Source organism: Somniosus microcephalus, chromosome 9, assembly GCF_052327205.1.
Source record: "Somniosus microcephalus isolate GS21.2 chromosome 9, FLI_Smic_1.0, whole genome shotgun sequence".
Taxonomy (NCBI): domain Eukaryota; kingdom Metazoa; phylum Chordata; class Chondrichthyes; order Squaliformes; family Somniosidae; genus Somniosus; species Somniosus microcephalus.
The window spans coordinates 203879378-203899486 of NC_140995.1; the positions used below are offsets into that span (position 1 = coordinate 203879378).

At 47.2% G+C, this 20109-nt stretch overlaps 1 protein-coding gene across 1 annotated transcript in view; it reads left to right on the forward strand.

The window, feature by feature from the left end:
• Nucleotides 1–277: 277 nt before the first annotated feature.
• ccdc162 (coiled-coil domain containing 162) overlaps nt 278–20109 on the forward strand; it is a 203289-nt gene continuing 183457 nt past the window's right edge. The window contains exons 1-5 of the mRNA XM_085997788.1: nt 278–379; nt 9939–10097; nt 15607–15725; nt 18198–18333; nt 18834–19037. Of these exons, the coding sequence (XP_085853914.1) occupies nt 314–379; nt 9939–10097; nt 15607–15725; nt 18198–18333; nt 18834–19037 (684 nt within the window). The 5' untranslated portion in view covers nt 278–313. The remainder of the gene's footprint in view (nt 380–9938; nt 10098–15606; nt 15726–18197; nt 18334–18833; nt 19038–20109) is intronic.

A 20109-nucleotide genomic window follows, 5' to 3' on the forward strand; every position in this document is an offset into this window, starting at 1 on the left:
GCCCGCTGAGTTTTTCCAGCTTTTTCTGTTGTTATTTCAGATTTCCAGCATCCGCAGTATTTTGCTATCGTACACAGGCAGAATGCCTTACTTCCTGGTGGAGTGTTTGCCCGGCACTTTCAGTATCGGTGGTAACCTCAGTGAAAGATTTGTTTATATCTGTGTGTCACAGCATTATTTGTAAGTCCTGTTTACTATGGGTCAGATTGGACAGAATCGCTGCGGTTGTTCTGTGCGGCTTGTTATCTGGATCACCCAGTTCTGTTTTGTTGGTTAGATCAAACCGAAACAAGACCCTTGGCAGCAAAAGATCATGACTAAGCTGAAGCAGCAGAAGTACATGGATGAAATCCTGAGATTGCAGTCACAGTTTTTCCAGGTAAACGTCTGTGCTTATCAAGGTGATGGAGTACAACAAAAAGCTTGCGTTTACGTAGCACCTTTTAACATAGAAGATGTCCCAAGGCAATTCACAGTGCTAGAGATAATGTACAAACTATCAGAACTGATTTTATGTAGGATCTCACATACTGGAGAGAGGAAACCATTGATTCTTTTGCCAGGGTTGTACTCAGATCTTATACAGGGCACCATCTTGTGTCAAACTCAGATCAGTTCAAGTGAACTCATGCTCGTGTGGACCAGTTGGACCAAATGGCCTGTTTCTGTGCTGTAAATTCTATGTAATTCTATGTAACTCAATTTATGAATACGTAGAGTCAGTTGCCTGTCTAATACGTTACCGCCCTCCTCCCTTTCATGCTGATGATGATTCCGACATATGCCAACAAGACATGGATTCATGCCTGACTTCCCCCAGATTCCACCAGCTGCATCCAGCAACCCTGCCTTCTGTATTAAAAACAGAAAATGCAGGATTGACGAACGGGTTAGTCATAAATATTTTGTCAGTGCAATCTTCTGTTTCTGCCCTGTTCCATTTGCACTTTCAATTGTAAATAAAAACACTTTGTAAAAGCACATTTTCCTGTTCCTGGGCCAAGGTGCCATGGTCGCCGTGCACAGTGGTGAATTGGGCTGTGAGAGGATTGTACACCAGTAAATGGAGCCCTCAGGATTTTATGCCCATTCATTTAAATGGATGGGAAATTAGGCAGGAGTGGATGTATAAGCTAGTGGATGGGGTGCCGATCAAGCGGACTGCTTTGTGTTGCCTGGTGTCGAGCTTCTTGAGTGTTGTTGGAGCTGCACTCATCCAGGCAAGCGGAGCGTATTCCATCACACTCCTGACTTGTGCCTTGTAGATGGTGGAAAGGCTTTATGGAGTCTGGAGATGAGACACTCGCCACAGAATACCCAGTCTCTGACCTGCTGTAATAACCACGGCATTTATGTGTCTGGTCCAGTTGAGTTTCTGGTCAACATCAACAGGATATTGATGGTGGATTTGATGATAGTAATGCCATTGAATATCAAGGGGAGCTGGTTAGACTCTCTTTTGTTGGAGATAGTCATTGCCTAGCACTTGTGTGCCTGGATGTTGTCCAGATCTTGCTGCATGCGGGCATGGACTGCTTTATTATCTGAGGAATTATGAATGGAGCTGAACAAAATAGATTAAATTACAACTTTAAAGTCCTAAATTCCTGGGGCCTGGCAGTGAAAAAATCCTGTAAACAGAGTGGGCAGAAGCAGATTTCCACCTGCCAAAGATTCCATTGGGACTAGGGATGGTCACATTATATGTCCGTCCACATGTGGGTGGTCATATTATGATAACATGGAAATGAGGGAAATATATCACATGGCATATTTCCGATCACTTATGCCCCATCAATGCTGGGCTCATGTGGTGAAGGTACTCCCACAGTGCTGTTAGGTAGGGAGTTCCAGGATTTTGACCCAGTGACGATTAAGGAATGGCGATATATGTCCAAGTCAGGCTGGTGTGAGACTTGGAGAGGAACTTTGGGGCGATGCGGTTCCCATGCACGTACTGCCCTTGTCTTTCTGGGTGGTAGAGGTCACGGGTTTGGGAGGTGCTGCCGAAGAGGCCTTGGTGAGTTGCTGCAATGCATCCTGTAGATAGTACACACTGCAGCCATTGAATACCAGTGGTGGAGGGAGTGGATGTTGTTCAGGTTTTTCTGCATGCGGGCACAGACTGCTTCGATATCTGAGGAATTGCGAATGGAACTGATCACTGTGCAGTCATCAGTGAACGTCCCCACTTCTGACCTTATGATGGAGGGAAGGTCACTGGTGAAGCAGCTGAAGATGGTTGGACCTAGGACAGATAGATGTTAGACTAAATGCTATTTTGTTGTTGTCGTCACACAGACATCTATGTGTCCCGTGGTGCAGATTTATTCATTGCATTATGAAGTAGCTTGAATGTTGCAGAAATGCAGATTTTCTTTAGAATGGCTTGGCCAATAGAATCATGTTATGTGAGAAGAAGACTTATTTACTTTTGCGCATAATGCACTAGTGTGCAAAAAAAAGTGTTGAATGGAATGCAAATATAGAATGTACAGCACATAAACATCACATCGCACAGTCTGTACGGTGCACTAGGAATAAGATTGAGCTCACAGTGCTATTTCACGCAAGTGGTGACATGCCCCATCTTGTGGCCCGAAGGAGAACTGACGGAACGCACATTACAGTTGACAGCAGATAATTACACCCAAACCTGGAGTGCAGGCACAAAACTTCTGCAATCTGATGAGAAATTACTTGCTATGGGTAGAGAAACCATACTAGTCCAGAAGTTTTAGTGAACAATTGTATGAGTGTTTAAACAGCTCACATCAAATCCCTCACTCTGCTGCTACTCAGCTTAGGCAGTCCCTCGGAACCGAGGATGACTTGCTTCCACATTAAAAATGAGTTCTCAGGTGACTGATTAGTCCAATGCGGGACCTACAGTCTCTGTCACAGGTGGGGCAGACGGTGGTTGAAGGGGCGGGTGGGTGGGGTGCTTGGGTTGACGTGCGCTCCTTGCGCTGCCTGCGCTTGGCTTCCGCTTGCTCCCGGCGAAGAGACTCGAGATCTTCGGCGCCTTCCTGGATGCTTCTCCTCCACTTTGTGCGGTCTTGGGCCAGGGATTCCCAGGTGTCGGTGGGGATGTTACACTTTTTCAAGGAGGCTTTGAGGGTGTCCTTGAAGCGTTTCCTCTGCCCACCTGGGGCTCTCTTGCCGTGCCGGAGCTCCGAGTAGAGCGCTTGTTTTGGGAGTCTCGTATCGGGCATGCGGACAATATGACCCGTCCATCGGAGCTGATTGAGCGTGGTCAAAGCTTCGATGCTGGGGATGTTGGCCTGAGCAAGAACACTGATGTTGGTGCGCCTATCCTGCCAATGGATTTGCAGGATCTTGCGGAGGCAGCGTTGGTGGTACCTCTCCAGTGCTTTGAGGTGCCTGCTGTACATGGTCCATGTCTCTGAGGCATACAGCAGGGCGGGTATCACTGCTGCCATGTAGACCATGAGCTTAGTGCTGGGTTTGAGGTCCTGGTCTTCAGACACTCTCTTCCTCAGGCGACCGAAGGCTGCACTGGCACACTGAAGGCGGTGTTGGACTTCGTCGTCGACGTCTGCCCTCGTTGACAGTAGGCTCCTGAGGTATGGAAAGTGGTCCACATTGTCCAAGGCCTTGTCGTAGATTTTGATAACCGGGGGGCAGCACTGTGTGGCAGGGGCAGGTTGGTAGAGGACCTTTGTCTTACGGATGTTTAGTATAAGGCCCATGTTCTCGTACGCTTCGGTGAAGGTGTTGACGATGGTTTGGAGTTCGACCTCCGAGTGAGCGCAGACGCAAGCATCGTCTGCATACTGTAATTCGACGACAGAGGATGGGACGACCTTGGATCTGGACTGGAGGCGACGGAGGTTGAACAGTTTCCCATTTGTTCTGTAAATTAGCTCCACTCCAGTGGGGAGCTTACTGAGGGTGAGATGGAGCATTGCAGCAAGGAAGATCGAGAAGAGCGTTGGTGCGATGACACAGCCTTGCTTGACCCTGGTTCGTATGTGAATTGGGTCTGTGGTGGAACCGTTGGTCAGGATCACGGCTTGCATGTCGCCGTGAAGCAGGCGGAGGATGGCGACAAACTTGAGGGCAGCCGAATTTGAGGAGGACACGGTTGAGTGTCGAAGGCCTTTGTGAGATCAAAGAAGGCCATGTACAGCGGTTGGTGCTGTTCCCTGCATTTCTCTTGTAATTGACGTGCGGTGAAGATCATGTCCATTGTGCCCCTTAGTGGGCGGAATCCGCATTGCAACTCTGGGAGGAGCTCTTCGGCCACTGGGAGAAGGCGATTGAGGAGGATTCTTGCAATGACTTTCCCTGTGGCAGATAGCAGGGAAACTCCTCTGTAATTACCGCAATCGGACTTGTCACCTTTCTTGAAGATGGTCACAATTACGGCATCTCTGAGATCCCCTGGCATGCTCTCCTCCTTCCAGATAAGAGAAATTAGTTCATGAATTCGCGCCAGTAGTGCTTCTCCGCCATGCTTTAGTGCCTCGGCGGGGATTCCATCTGCTCCTGAGGCCTTGTTGTTCTTCAGTTGTCGGATGGCCTTTTCAACCTCATGCCGGGCTGGGGTTGTGCTGAGATGGTGGCGGGTAGCATGCTATAAGATGGAGTTGAGGACACTCGTGTCGAAGACAGAGTCGTGGTTAAGGAGATCTTCGAAGTGCTCCTTCCAGCGGGCACTGACTGCTTCCCTGTCCTTGATGAGCACCTCTCCGTTCTTGGCCCACAGTGGGGAAGGGCCTTGGGTGCTTGGGCCGTAGATGATCTTGACTGCGCTAAAGAATCCACGCATGTCATGGTTGTCGGCTAGCTGCTGGATCTCCTGTGCTTTCTCCACCCACCATCTGTTCTTTAGGTCGCGAATTTTTTGTTGGACCTCGGCCTTCAGGCTTCTGTAGAGCTGCTTTCTTGCTCTCGAGTTCTGTTGCTGTTTCCAGATCAGAAATGCCTTGCGCTTGCGGCTTATTAGCTCCTGGATCTCCTGGTCATTCTCGTCGAACCAGTCTTGGTGTTTCCTGGTCGAGTGACCGAGCGTCTCTTCACAGGTGCTGATTATGGAGGCCTTGAGTGCAGACCAGACGCTGTGGGCACTCTGTGTCTCTGCATCACTGGGAGTCGTCAGGTTGTTTGTGAGGCGCAGGCTGAATAGGGCTTTCTTAGCGGGGTCTTTGAGTGCTCCAGCGTTAATTTTACTGTGGCATTGTTTCTGTTGCCGCCGCTCTTTTGGAGATGACAGAGCGGATTAGGCGGTGGTCTGTCCAGCAGTCATCAGCTCCTGTCATGGCGCGGGTGATGCGGACGTCCTTGCGGTCCCTCGCTCAGACGATGACGTAGTCCAGCAGATGCCAGTGCTTGGAACGAGGGTGCTGCCATGAAGCCTTGTACTTGTCTCTCTGATGGAACAAGGTGTTGGTTATGACGAGGCCATGTTCTAAGCATTTCGACAGGAGGAGGGTACCGTTGGAGTTGGCTTTCCCTACCCACTCTCTGCCGATCACACCTCTCCAGAGGTCTGTGTCCTTTCCAACTCTGGCGTTGAAGTCGCCAAGGAGGATCAGCTTGTCGCCCGTTGGGACTCGGGACAGGGATTGTTCAAGGCTGGAGTAGAATTCCTCTTTGGTCTCGTCTGTGGCTTCCAGTGTTGGGGCGTACGCACTGATGACCGTAGCGCACTGGTTCCGGGCTAGGGTGAACCGAAGAGTTATGAGACGCTCATTTATACCACTAGGGGAGTCTCTGAGACGCCCGACCAGTTCATTTTTTATGGCGAAGCCTACCCCATGGAGGCGCCGTTCTTCTTCAGGTTTGCCTTTCCAGAAGAAGGTGTAACCACCGCCTTGCTCCTTGAGCTGGCCTTCCCCTGCCTGCCGGGTCTCACTTAGGGCGGCGATGTCAATGTCGAAGGGTCTGAGCTCCCGGGCAACGAAAGCAGTACAGCGTTCCGGTCTGTCACTGTTGGGGCTGTCCATGAGGGTCCTGACATTGCAGGTCCCAAACTTCATTTTAAAGGGTGGAAGATGCCTGTGCGTGAATTCTTTTAACGTGGGGTGGCCGTTGCACACCAGCTACCACACGGGCTTGGTCCAATGGCAAGGGGACCCAAGGCGATTGGAGACCAGGCTCTGCTACAACGGCCTAGCACACACACACAAACATACTGCTACTGTCCTCCTCCCTCCTTCCCGCAGGTCCTCTCTGCCTGGGTTTCGTAGGATGCATTGTGGTCCTCCCGACCTCACTGTTGGCCCGTGCCGCACCTTCCCTGGGCTCCGTCCACGCAGCGCCACTCCTGGGCCTTGACCTCGCTGCTGGGCTCGTTCTCGCTCCTGGGTCCCGGCCTCAGACATGAATGATGTTGTCTCTCACAGGATCAAATTAGCACTGATATTCTCGTGATCCCCGGCCCTGAGCTCCACTCGCGATCCACTAGTCACTAGATCACTAGTCTAGTGGAGAAGCGTAGTCTTGACGGCGGAGAGGCCTGGGAATTTGGGAGCTAAGTTTAAGTGAAGAGCCAGTGCTCAGAGAACAAAGAACAGGCATGGTCGGGGGATGGGCAGTTGGCTCAGGTAACTTTAACATTGCAGCTTGAACTTGCAGTTGGGGATAAAAATGCACCCACTATTAGAGCCAGGGGAGCTTAAACAGCAGAAGAGAGGAGACTGGGGGGAAAGAGAGCAAAGGATGGCAAAGGAGCTCCCTAGGGAGCTGCCAGCACAGGAGCCATCTTGAAACTATTGGCTAAAACCATTGCTGCTACTACACTTGCAGATAACTAGCAATAAAGAATGGCATTGATCACTGTGTTGCTGTGCACGTTATTCTTTGTGCCATTGTGTTTCTGTTTGTAACGGTAATACATACCGAGTGGAAGCAGCAAATTATTTTCATTTTCTCTACAAAACCAGCCAAGGTTTGTACAAATGGGGCAGGATTTTCATTGGGCCATTGAGGCGGGATTGGAGGCGTGTGCGGGGTTAAAATCCCAAAATCGGGGGGCACGAACCCATCCCGCCCCCAATCCGCCTCCATGCCAGTTTCAAAGGAGGCGGGTACCCGACCTGTGCTGGGAGCCGCCTCCCCGAGGCAGGAAGGGGATTAGTGCCAATTAACTGCCTGTTAACAGGTAGTTAACAGGCAGTTTTTAGCCTAATCCCTATTTTCATTGTTGAAATGTGGGATCCCCGACGGCTCCAAACCACGCCACGATAGAGAGGCGGGCCGAAGGGCTTGGAGGGGTCGAGATGTCCGGTGTTCAGGTGAGTGATGGGTGCATGAGTGCAGAGGTAAGTGTGTTTGGTGTGTGTAAAGTGTTTAAAGAAGTTGTACTTACATTTACTTACCTTTACAGCCTTCCTTCCTTCAGGTCTCGGGAGTCCCTCATCTCACCGGCACAGAAAGCAGAATGGCCGCGATCCAGCATTCAGCTTTTTGTCCCGGGGAGATCTCTAAATCATCCTGACAGGAAGGAATTAACTTAGAGTACAGATTGTCAGTGTTTGACAGCTTCAAACAGCTGTCAAACGCTGATATTTCATCTGTCAAAAGGTTTTGACAGATGAAATAGCAATCTGTGACGTCACCTGTTGCCGGGCGGCCCTTAATTGGCCTGCTGAGCCCACTGGGCGGGCTCAACAAGGTCAACCAAGTCAAAATCACATGGGTTGGCTAGAACTCGATGGAGGTGGGACTACAACCCCGAAAGTTGTAGTCCTGCCTCCTACCCGACTCCTCAATGAAAATCCAGCCCATGATCTCCAGCCCTCGTCCCTGTGTTGACAAGAGGCCAATTCTATGTGGGAAGAGTGGGAGAGCATCACACGTGTGTGATAGAAACATAGAAGATAGGAGCAGGAGTAGGCCATTCAGCCCCTCAAGCCTATTCCGCCATTTAATGAGATCATGGCTGATCATCCAAATTCAGTACCCTGTTCCTGTTTTCTCCCCATATCCCTTGATCCCGTTAGCCTTAAGAAATATATCTAACTCCTTCTTGAATATATTTAATGAATTGGCCTCAACTGCCTTGTGGCTAAACTGTGAAGTCATTTCACATTCTAATCACATTTTAAACATTATTGAATGATATGAATCACATTTTAAACATTATTGAATGATATGAATCACATTTTAAACATTATTGAATGATATGAAAGATCAATTGCTTTTTAATTATTTAAGTTCTCGTCTGCCACACACCACCGCCCCAGTTGAGACTGTGGGCAGGTGACCTTTCTCCTGGATCTTTGCTAAACTGGCCAGCAGCTGGGTTCATGACAATGGCTTGGGGGTGACCCACTCTAAATTTCCCTCTTGTGTTTGGGGCTACTTGTTTCTGCCCCTCTGAGCTGAACCAAGAACATCAGCTTGCTGTATGGAGAATCCTGGATGCAGTTCTATATCTCCACATTGCACAGTGCAGTGTGTTGGTATACCAACCAAGGTACCATTGGGCTGCTATAGCAGCTTTCTAATAAACATGACCCTCAGCCTAACCCGGCTAACAACGTACTTTGCATTTTGTGCCTCTCGTCCTAATTCACACTTTTCAAAGTATTCTTGATCGTTTGGATAAAAAGCCCGGGTCTGCTAGCAGCTGCATTCACTCTAGATTTATTACTCAGGCAAGTCCAGGAGTCATAAATCATATCACCTGTTCCTTGTGCACTATCCTTTCTCTGTCTCTTTCCCCCTTCTGATTACACCCATTTGAAAAGGAAAGATAGCAAGAATTTGCATTTATATAACACCTTTCAGGAGGTTTACAGCCAATGCAGCACTTTTGAAGTGTAGTCACTTCACACATCAATTAGGGCACAGCCAGGTCCCGCAAACAGCAATGTGATAAGGACCAGATAATCTGTTTCTTTAATTACATTCACCTGAGCGAGCAGACAGAGCCTCAGTTTAACATCTCATCCGAAAGACGGCACCTCTGACAGTGCAGCATTTTCAACACTGTAGTGTCAGCATAGATTATGTGCCCAAGTCTCAGGTAGTAGGACTTGAACCCCCCAACTCAGGGCGAGAGTGCCACTAACTGAGACCAGGGCTGACTGCTTAGCTATTTGTGTTAACATTCTGCAATGGATCAGTGGGCTGATTTCTGTCATTATTCCCACCTATTCTTTCTGGTTTCTGATTATAGTTGTCTGCTTTCTTGAACTGTCAGCTGCACTTAAATCCAATGAAACAGACTTCATTATTACTTGTTCAAATAGTTCATTTATCACCAGTGATTGGTTGCTAAGGCTTAGAGAGAGCAAGTTTGTGTTTCGGTTTGGGTGTGCATTATCCTTTGTGCTATACGTAATGGAACCTCAAACTTAAATCTTTTTATTAGGCCTCTACCTCCCACCTGTACAAAGAATTGTATAAAAAGGTTTGAGGAAAGGGGAGGGAAGTGGCATTAGGATAGACCATTCCAGTTAAAGAACTGGCACTGGCAAGGGCGACGGATCGAATGGCTTCCTTTTGTTCTATTATTTCTTCGATTCTGTGACGAGAGGAATTACAAAAGCAGGAACAGCATGCCCAAAAATACAGGTCTGACTGTTCACTGCAAAGAAAGATAATACAATCATTGATGGGTGCACAGAGTAAGTTAGAAAATATGATTCTGATTTTTGAAATTATGCCAGAGTTATAGTGCACTCTGTATGAATGAGATTAGGGTCAGGTTGTCTTCTGGAGAGCAGCCCGTGCCTTGTCGCTTTAGTTTGCTCCACGATCTCCTGAGTTATGTGACCACTTTTGTGTAGTTGTGCACCCCAAAAAACACTTTGGATCAATGCAAAAGTGGCAGCACAACTGCACTCTAACACATTATGGCACTTAGTTTCCTTCTTAATCTTTTATATTTTGAGTTTCAATAGAAAAATGTTTCTTGGACAGACGAAGTGGCTGATATTTTATTTCTTTGTATTTGAGACCAGGCTTCTGACCCCGACCGAGTGATGGACGCACTTCGTCAGCATGCTGTGGCAGCACACGAACCACACGCTGTGCAACCATTGGCTGTTACTTCACATCACTCGGGTCAACACACGAGTCATATCTGGAACAGAATCTATGGAAATGCCAAGCTCCATCAAGTGAGTGTGAAACTGATTTTATAAGAACATAAGAAACAGGAGCCATTTGTAGGCCATAAGTAGGTCATTTGGCCCCTCGAGCCTGCTCCGCCATTCAATAAGATCATGGCTGATCTGATCTTGGCCTCAACTCCATTTTCCCGCCCGCTCCCCAAAACCCTTCACTCCCCTGTAGTTCAAATATCTGTCTATCTCCACCTTGAATATATTCAATGACTCCGCCTCCACAGCTCTCTCTGGTAGAGCATTCCAAAGATTCACGACCCTCTGAGAGAAGAAATTCCTCCTCATCTCCGTTTTAAATGGGAGACCCCTTATTCTGAAACTATGCCCCCTAGTTCTAGATTCCCCCACAAGGGGAAACATCCTCTCAGCATCTACCTTGTTGAGCCCCCTCTTATATGTTTCAATAAGATCACCTCTCATTCTTTTAACCTCCAATGAGTATAGGCTCAACCTTTCTTCATAAGACAACCCCCTCATCTCAGGAATCAACCTAATGAACCTTCTCTGAACTTCCTCCAATGCAAGTATATCCCTCCTTAAATAAGGAGACCAAAACTGTACGCAGTACTCCAGGTGTGGCCTCACTAACGCCCTGTACAGTTGTAGCAAGACTTCCCTACTTTTATACTCCATCCCATGGTGTCGAGACTAAGTGTAGTCTTCGGGTAACATAGGGATAGAGCGGGGGGATAATTAGATGTAATTCAGTCCCCATTTAATGTCATACATTCTGTCCTAATTTTTATAAATCCATTATAAGTTCCTGTGTCCACATTTACCAGCTGCCAATGATCCACTTGGCTACTGGGAGTCTTCTACGTCGCTGGCCTTGTTTGGGTTGGGCAGAGGCCCTGCCCCTTATAAGGCCTCTTATATCCCCAACGTAAAGTTGGCATCTGACTTATCAGGATTCCTGCCTAATTTGCAGCCCTTCTGACACATTCCCGCTGGAGTAATAGTGGGAGTGCGCCAGGAAGGCTGTGGACTTTTTGACCCAGCCCTGGCATTTGTTTTGCATTTTTTAAATAATGATTTGTTTTTCTTTAAAATTCCCAAATGGAGGGCTCATCCAATGTTAAATGCACTTCTCAATTTTGAGCTGAACCGTAGAACCCAAAAAAATCTCAATTTCTAGCTGAACTCAACTGGAGGCTACAATTGACATAAATGCCCCATGCGAAAGTAGAAAATATCAGCCGTCGTATCTGCGCCTGATCGCTATCCTGTGACCTTCTGGAAAGTTTACGTGTGTGGATGTTGATTAAGGGTAAGAACAGGCTCAGTTGGAATGCCCTCGGTGGTTGAATACCCACATGTGAAGAATGGTCACTGTGACGAGGTACCAGAGGTTGTCCGCCTTCCTCCCTGTGAAACTTTACCTCGGGAATGACTCACTGGAGATGAATTTCCACAGGGCTTTCTCTTGCTCATCTGCCGTAACTTTGGAGGAATAGCTACAGAAACGCAACACAAATGCTTGTACTTAAAATGAATGGATGAAAATTCATGGGCTCTGCAGGCGTGACTTCCTGATGTATGCTCCCGTGTGGGCAAGGTTCCATGCCGGGAGTACACGGGCAGATAATTTATTCTCATATAAGTTGCCGATTTCAGGCATTTATTTAGCGCCTTTCACGACCACTGTACGTTCCAAAGCGCTTTACAGCCAATGAAGTACTTTTTGAAGTGTAGTCACTGTTGTAATGCAGAGAAGGAGAGAAGATTGGAAACAACATTTCCAAACAAGTTAGAAGGAATTTCCATTTGAAATTAGCTATAAAGAAGTATTTATTGTACAGCGAATCAATCAGATTTTATCCGAGGGACAATACAATCTTACCTGAGTTGTTTCTTGTTATGACTACTTCCTGGCCCTGACGGCGGAAATGATAATCACATGGTGACCTGGTAGATTTGTATCCTAGTTGCAGTGCACTCTCTGAACTAAAAAAAGCTCAGGGGTCGAGTTTACGCTTCTTTACGCAAGTAATATCAGCGGAATCCGGGCGGCATCGGCCGAACCAGCGCAAAAGATCGGGCAGTTTCAAACGTAAATGAGCTATGCCCCAAACCACTTTCCCCATTGCACCCAAGGCAGAAACTGTATTTTGGCAAAAGCTGGTCCTTGATGTATGGTGAAGCCAGCACAGTGTCACCCTGAACTGGGCAAAATCAGAACAAAAGAATCCATTATAACTGGAATTGAACAATGGAGCATAAAGTTATCGTTCATCACAGCCTTTTCCATTTTACTGTAAAGGACTCTGAGATGTCTTCTTGCAGGCGGGGAGTGTCGTATAAATGGTTGCCATCCATTCTGGGGTGACTTGTACACGAATGGTGGCTTGTTAAAAACATCTTTTAGACAACCAGGCCTAGAAATTCGGTGGGCTGCGCCACCAGTTAGCGCCTAAAGACGGCACTCAGTGGCTTTAGCGCCACTGGCCACACCTCCCGCGATATTTAGCGGGGTGCTAATGGTGGCGTTAGCCTGTAGCGCTGCACCACAACCGATGACGTCATCGGTGTGCGCAGCGCCCCGCTACCGCCCCGATCGCGATATTTGGTCGCGCCCGCCTCTGTAACGCCGGTTGCAAATCGCGCCCGGTTCACAGGGCCTACCTGTGGCGGTAGTGGCGCAAATTAAGGTGGAGGTGCGGGGCGGCCATTTTTTTCGGTGGCCGCCTGCCAGCACCTCCGTCCCCGGCCTCCTGATCCCCCCCCCCCCGGGCAGTGCCGGCTGTGTCCCGAGAGCCCGGCACTTCTCCTCAGTGCCGGGCTCTTTTGCCGGCACTCGCGATCGGTCATCGCGCTGGTGCAGGCCCCTCCCCCTTAAGAAGGGGAGGAAGGCCTGCAGTACCGCAGCGCGCCGTGCCGCAGCGTGTGGCGCTGCGGCACGTTGCGCTGCGATATTCAGTTTCAGCGCCCCAAGAGGGACGGCGGGGCGCCTCGAGCAGCGTCCCGCGTCCCTCTTGGGGCGCTCAAACTGAATTTCCAGCGGGCGCAACGGCTCCGTTCGCAGCGGTAATTCCGGCGCCCAGGCGAGCTTGGCACTCCGTTTGGGCCTTCACCGAATTTCTAGGCCCCAGTGTTTACACTGCTGAAAAAAATAACTATTTAATTCTAGTGTAACCGGTGCCAAACTGCAATGTTCTGGACTCCAGTGCCAGAAGTCAGTATAACTGAAGGGCCAGTGGTAAAGCACTCAACTCCAATTCAGAACCATGATTTCCAATCCTGCTCTTGACTGCTATTGGAAAGTAGCTATTCTGGACAAGCTTTAATGGTTGTTAGAAGGGTTCTAAGGTGGTGTGCTCAGAGGAAATGTTACAAAGGCAAGATATCCTGGATGTACCTTCCACTTCCTGTCAGGCAGTGAGATTGACAGTGGCAATGAAGACGAATGTGATCCAGACTCTCTTGTCTTCACAGCTAAGCAGAGTAGAACATAAGAACAGGCCATACGGCCCCTTGAGCCTGCTCCGCCATTCAATAAGATCATGGCTGATCATAATGCAGCCTCCTCAGACACGGCCTATAAGAAAAAGGATGCGTCTGCTGCCAACAACATAAAGTCATTGTGCAAGCGCAGTTCCAATGGTTTCTTGGTTGTTCTCGCCGGACTTCGTAGGCAGCAGTCACTCTGATATATTAATGTGGTTTGTTCATGAAATAAGTCTGCTCTCTCAGGTGGACGTAAAAGATCCCATGGCACCATTTTGAAGAAGAGCAGGGGAGTTCTTCCCTCAATCAACATAACAAAAAACAGATTGTTTGGTCATTATCACATTGCTGTTTAGAACATAAGAACATAAGAAGTAGGAGCAGGAGTCGGCCATACGGCCCCTCGAGCCTGCCCCGCCATTCAATAAGATCATGGCTGATCATCAACCTCAACTCCACTTTCCTGCCCGATCTCCATGTCCCTTGATTCCCGTAGAGTCCAAAAATCTGTCTATCTCAGCCTTGAATATACTCAAAGACTCCGCATCCACAGCCCTCTGGGGCAGAGAATTCCAAAGATTCGCAACCCTCTGAGTGAAGAAATTCCTCCTCATCTCAGTCTTAAATGGCCTACCCCTTATCCTGAGACTGTGCCCCCTAGTTCTAGACACTCCAGCCAGGGGAAACAACCTCTCAGCATCTACCCTGTCAATCCCCTTCAGGATCCTTTATGTTTCATGAGATCACCTCTCATTCTTCTAAACTCCCGAGAGTATAGGCCCAATCTACTCAATCTCTCATCATAGGACAACCCTCTCATCCCAGGAATCAACCTAGTGAACCTTCGTTGCACTGCCTCCAAGGCAAGTATATCCTTCCTTAGATAAAGAGACCAAAACTGTGCACAGTACTCCAGGTGTGGTCTCACCAAGGCCCTGTACAATTGTAGCAAGACTTCCTTACTCTTATACTGCAACCCCCTTACAATAAAGGCCAACATGCCATTTGCCTTCCTTATTGCTTGCTGTACCTGCATGCTAGCTTTCTGTGTTTCTTGTACGAGGACACCCTATTAGCAAGGAGGAGAACAGGAGAACAGTGGACATAACTGAGCTTATCAGTGCCTGATTTTCCTGTCCAAGCGGGAACAATGCATCTTTTTGGCAGTAAAAGCAGTTCAAGCAGTTTCTGCTCCTCAATATTTTTTTATTTTGCATTTATTCGATGATTAGGGGGAAGATCACTTTAACGTTTTTAATATCTGTCCTTCTCTGATACATCGCACCTATTAGACCACTAGCCACAATTTAACTAGACAAGGGGAAAAGTGAAGTTTGCAGCTTTACCTAGAAAAATGGATAAAGCAAATCTACCACTAATGATGCAATTCCCCCCCCCACTTGATTTATATTTTATTTACCTTTTCTAGCACAGTAAAGCAATAATAACAGATATTTCAGCATGCACCCACTAAATATTCAGTTAGACTTACAGTGTCCATCAGTGACTGCATGAGGATAATGTAACAATTTGTGAAAGGCCAATGGTCAACGTACTGTTGGCTGAAGATACTGAAAGCCATGAGTAAAATAGGATGACCATATTTTCTAAACCGAATCCAGGGACACACAGGGTGGGAGCAGAGCAAAGTAGCCAGGACGGAAAATGTAGGTTGTGCAACATACCGAGGGAATTTTTTTTAGTAGCCTATATTTTAACATTGCACGTATAATACACTACAACTGCAAAACAAATGTGCACATAATGTCCGCGGATGTGACGTCACCCTATTGAAGCGCATTCAGACACCGTTTATAGATAATACAATAACACTGTTCAGTCAATTGACCTGAAACTGTGATTGTGTCGAATGGTATGATTTGCATATATTCCAATGAATATGGCTCCAGTCCATTCGGGGACGAGTTTTGTCAACCGTGGACTCGTTCGGGGATTGTCCTCGGAAAACGGGGCCGTATGGTCACCCTAGCGCAGGAAGATTGAAATGGAAGGAATCAGATGCTGGGTATTTATTTACTCGTGTTGTGCTACGCCTCAGGAGCCAAGATGTAAAAAGAGTGATTCACCTGTAGACATCAACGAGTGGGAGGTGGATAATGTCAATCGAAACAAATGTACCGCCAGTGCATTCCCTTCAAAAAAGAACAGAGATCAAGGGTAAGAAATATTGCCAACACTAACTGTTTTATTCTCTATAATTATTTGTGAGCATAGCAATATTGAAATCTGTGTATTTGAAAGGGTTGGGGGTGAAAGTACCTTTGTTACGGCATTTTCTCCTGTGCTGCATCTCTTAGATCTTCCTGTGTCACGTGGCCATCCCCAGCAGAATTCAAATGACCTCTCGCTGGCCTTTGCTGATGGAGCTCAGCAACTCCATCTGCGGCCAAACCAATATCTTGTTCAAGTTCAAAATCACTTCCTTTCTTTTATATTTAATGACCCTTCTGTATAAAACCCAGAATCCCATTTGCACTTCCCAACCTGTACTCCTAAGATCTGTGTACCTGTACCTGTACCCATAGGGGCTCGAATTTCTGATTCAAAAGTGTAGGCAGAAATCCCTCAGATCGCTCGGGGGGTGGGGGAGGGGGTGGGGGGGACGGACATATGTTGGGCCCGGCAAGTTCCTGCCACTTTTAAGTCTCGCCATAAATTCCGCTGAAAGTGAGGTCAGGAGGAAGAAGCCCCCCCACCATTCCAACAAATACAAGGTCCCACAAACAGCAACGAGATCATAGAGTCATAGAATTATACAGCATTCGACCCATTTGGTAGAGCTATCCAATTAATCCCACTCCCCTGATCTTTCCCCATAGCCCTTCAAGTATTTGTTCAATTCTCTTTTGAATGCTACTCTTGAATTTGCCTCCACCACCCGCTCAGGCAAGGCATTCCAGATCACATCAACTCGCTGTGCAATAAATGTTTCCTCACGTCGCCTCTGGTTCTTTTGCCAATCACCTTAAATCTGTGTCCTCTGGTTACTGACCCTTCTGCCACTGAAAACAGTTTCTCCTTATTTACTCTATCAGAACCATTCATGATTTTGAACACCTCTATCAAATCTCCTTTTAACCTTCTCTGCAGGCAGACTTGCTCTCGGTAGGTTAAGACATATAATAAGCCAATAATTTCCTAGCTTATAATTTCCCATGTCATTTTACAGGGATCTCATATTCGCCACCTTTAAGTCCTTTGACACAATTCACATTTCCCAAGATCTTTGGTAAGTTATAGTTACTCCGTCTGTCATCTCTTCCCCAACCTCGTTCCGTATTCTATGATACATATCACCTTGGCCTGGTCATTTTTCCATTTATAAGCCAATTACATTTTTTAATACAGTGCCATTTTGAAATCTTATCTGCAAGAGTGGCTCTCCCATCGGGTACTCCAACCGTCCCACTTTCAACTCCCTCTGTTAAAAACTGATAAAAAAATTACTTATTAAACATTTCCACCCTTCCTTCACTGTGACATGCAAGAAGGCTCCCATCGGCTATAAGCCCACCCCTTCTTTCATTATTCTTTGGCTTACATGCTTATAAAAGGCAATAAGAAGTAATAGGATGGTGAAGGACACTACCTATAATTTTGTATCCCTCCTTATGGGAAAGTATCTCGCCTCTGCTTATAATAGAAACAGAAAATGCTGGAAATACTCAGCAGGTCGGGCAGCATCTGTGGAGAGAGAAACAGAGTTAACGTTTCAGGTCAATGACCCTTCGTCAGAACTGGAAAAAGCTGGAGATGGAACAGGTTTTTAAGCAAGTGCAGGGGCAGGGAAAGGGGGGAGGGGAGGAAAGAACAAAAGGGACGGTCTGTGATAGGATGGAAGGCAGGAGAGATTAAGAGACAAAAGGGATGATGGTGCAAGGCAAAAGGAGATGGTAATGGGTCTGCTTGATGGGTCTAAAAGGTGGCACAACTCAGGGTGAGATGTAGAGAATTGTGGGTGAGATATTATTATGTGGTTCAGTACATTTGGGCCCAAGAAATGGGGTCTCATACCAACGGCAAAATTGGGTTATGATTTTCACATCATGTTTCATTATAATTCTTTCCTGACTGATGCCGTTGAACATTACTCCAAATTGATCGTCAGCCAGTTTACAATGCACTGATTTTGCCCTCAGAAAATTTGCTTCCACAAAGTGCTTCACTGAAACGCACTGTCAAGAATTAACAAAACTCAGCCAGCCAAGATTTATCGTGGCTTAGAGTGACGAGGAATCTTGCCTCTTGCACTCATGGCTGACTAGGAAGCAAACTGTCCAGTACTCGTACTTAATCAGCAGCTGTCAAGATTTTAATTGAATTTAAATGAGATTTACAAAACGCCCTTTAATTCTCATTTAAATATAATGGAATGTGACATTCTTCCCGGTGCTGTCAAAATAAAGAACTCTTGCACGTTCATTAAAATACCTGCAGTCTGGGCACGTAACCACTAAGATGCCAATCATTGTCTCATACACTTTGGAAGAGATAACAGATCTCTAAAGTTGCATTGATTTGAAGTTTCAACCTGGATAAGCACCCAGCAGAGTTATGAGCTGCAGCGTCATCAGACAGTCCCTGCATTTCACTCTTTCCCATCCCTTCTGTTTTTTTTTCCTTGCCCAGTTATAGCTACGCCAGCACATTGCAGCGGCTGGGATTGGACGAGGGAAACGAGGAGAATGCAAAAGACCCTGTGATGACCCGGGGGGCTTATTTGTCTCTGCTCTTCTTGCGCCACTTGAGGGTCCGAGAGCTTCAGGTAACAGCTGACCTCGCGCTGATCTGCAGCACCTTCCTTCTTTCTGGTGTTAGCCGTGCTCCACAGCTCAGCATTTCAGATACGCTCAATCACATGTCGGAAGTAAAATAAATCTAAGCTTCGCAACAATTAATTTGCTGGCCACATTTCGCTTGGAAACATGGCAGCAAATCATTGATGTGATGTTCTTGATCTTTACAGAAAATGCTGCAAATGCAAAACGGGCTGGTCAGTATATGTAAAAGAAGGAAGGATTAACATTTCATATGTGATCCTTCATCGGGACTCTTTCAGATGCTGATTGAATTGACCTTTTCAGGTATTTTCTATGGTTTTTTAATTCAGATTCCCGACTTTTTGATCTCTAATGTTGTGCTTGGAGTTAGACTGCTCAACTATTAGCTTGCTAACTTGTTTGTCTGCTGTTTTCCATGGTCATTATGCTAGGTATTATACTACCGATGGTAACTGTTTTGTTCATTATGGTTCTTGCTCCGCAGCGAATCTGCTTAGGAATACTGAACTACTTCAGATCCATTGAACGAACTCTGACCATCAGCATATCCGGCTTGACCCTGAATGGGGCCAAGTTAGTTCGTACAGCAGCAGACACGTGCTGGGTCAGTGCAGCAAAAGGTGGCTCGGGTGTTGCAGATGGCATGGGCTCGCATTATTATTTACATAACACACCGGCAGACTACAAGGTACTGTACTAGCATTTCCCACAATGTTGTTTTCAGGAGGTGGTGGCCAAGTTAACTTGTGTCGTAGCGTCATGGAATCTTACAGCACAGAAGGAGGCCATTCGGCCCATCATGCCTGTGCCGGCTCTTCGAAAGAGCTGTAGAATTTAGTCCCACACCCCAGCTTTATCTCCATAACCCTGCAAATTAGTCCTCTTCGGGTACTTTAATGGATGTCAGCGATGATGTGTGGTAACATTGTGTACGGGAATTGCAGGATGGAGTTTTCTTGGGAGCAGGCTGGTAGTTGGGAGGAGTGAGAGTAGTGAAAGGCGGAGATAGACAGATTTTTGAACGATAAGGGAGTCAAGGGTTATGGGGAGTGGGCAGGGAAGTGGAGTTGAGACCAAGATCAGATCAGCCATGATCTTATTGAATGGCGGAGCAGGCTCGAGGGGCCAAATGGCCGACTCCTGCTCCTATTTCTTATGTTCTTATGTAGGAGAGAGCAGAGAGGGGAAGAAAGCTTTGAGCGTTCAAGGCAGAAGTGAAGCAGTTCAATCCTGGTGGGGGTGGGGGAGCAATTTTTTAAAAGGGTTTACAATGTAGTGAATTGGGAAAGCTTAGATCATTTAAAACGCTGTTTAAGAAACCCTTTTCAGCTGGGAAGTCCCTCTCCTGTCATGACAGGGCTTCCCCCCCCCGATCCCCATCCCCACCCCCACCGTGACCAGAACTTGAGGTCTGGTTATGGGCAGGAGGGATTTATTTAAAATAAAAAATACTTTCAAGAATTCCCCCAGTGAAATGAGACCCTTTCCCACCCCTCCACCCTCCCACTACCCACTGTGACCCTACGCGACATGACCCAGCTGTGACCCTACTATGTGATCCTGACCCACACCCCCAAGTGCTAAAAGTCATCTATTGATTCTGACGGATTTCCAGCTATTCCTGGCAACAATTGGAAATGTGGCATTTAGCTTTCCGGTGATGCTGGGGGGGCAGCTTTGGACCTCTGGTGGGGTTGGGTTAGTGGTCATTGAATGGTGGCTGGTGGCAGCAATGATGCTCCAGAATGGGTGGGCCTGTT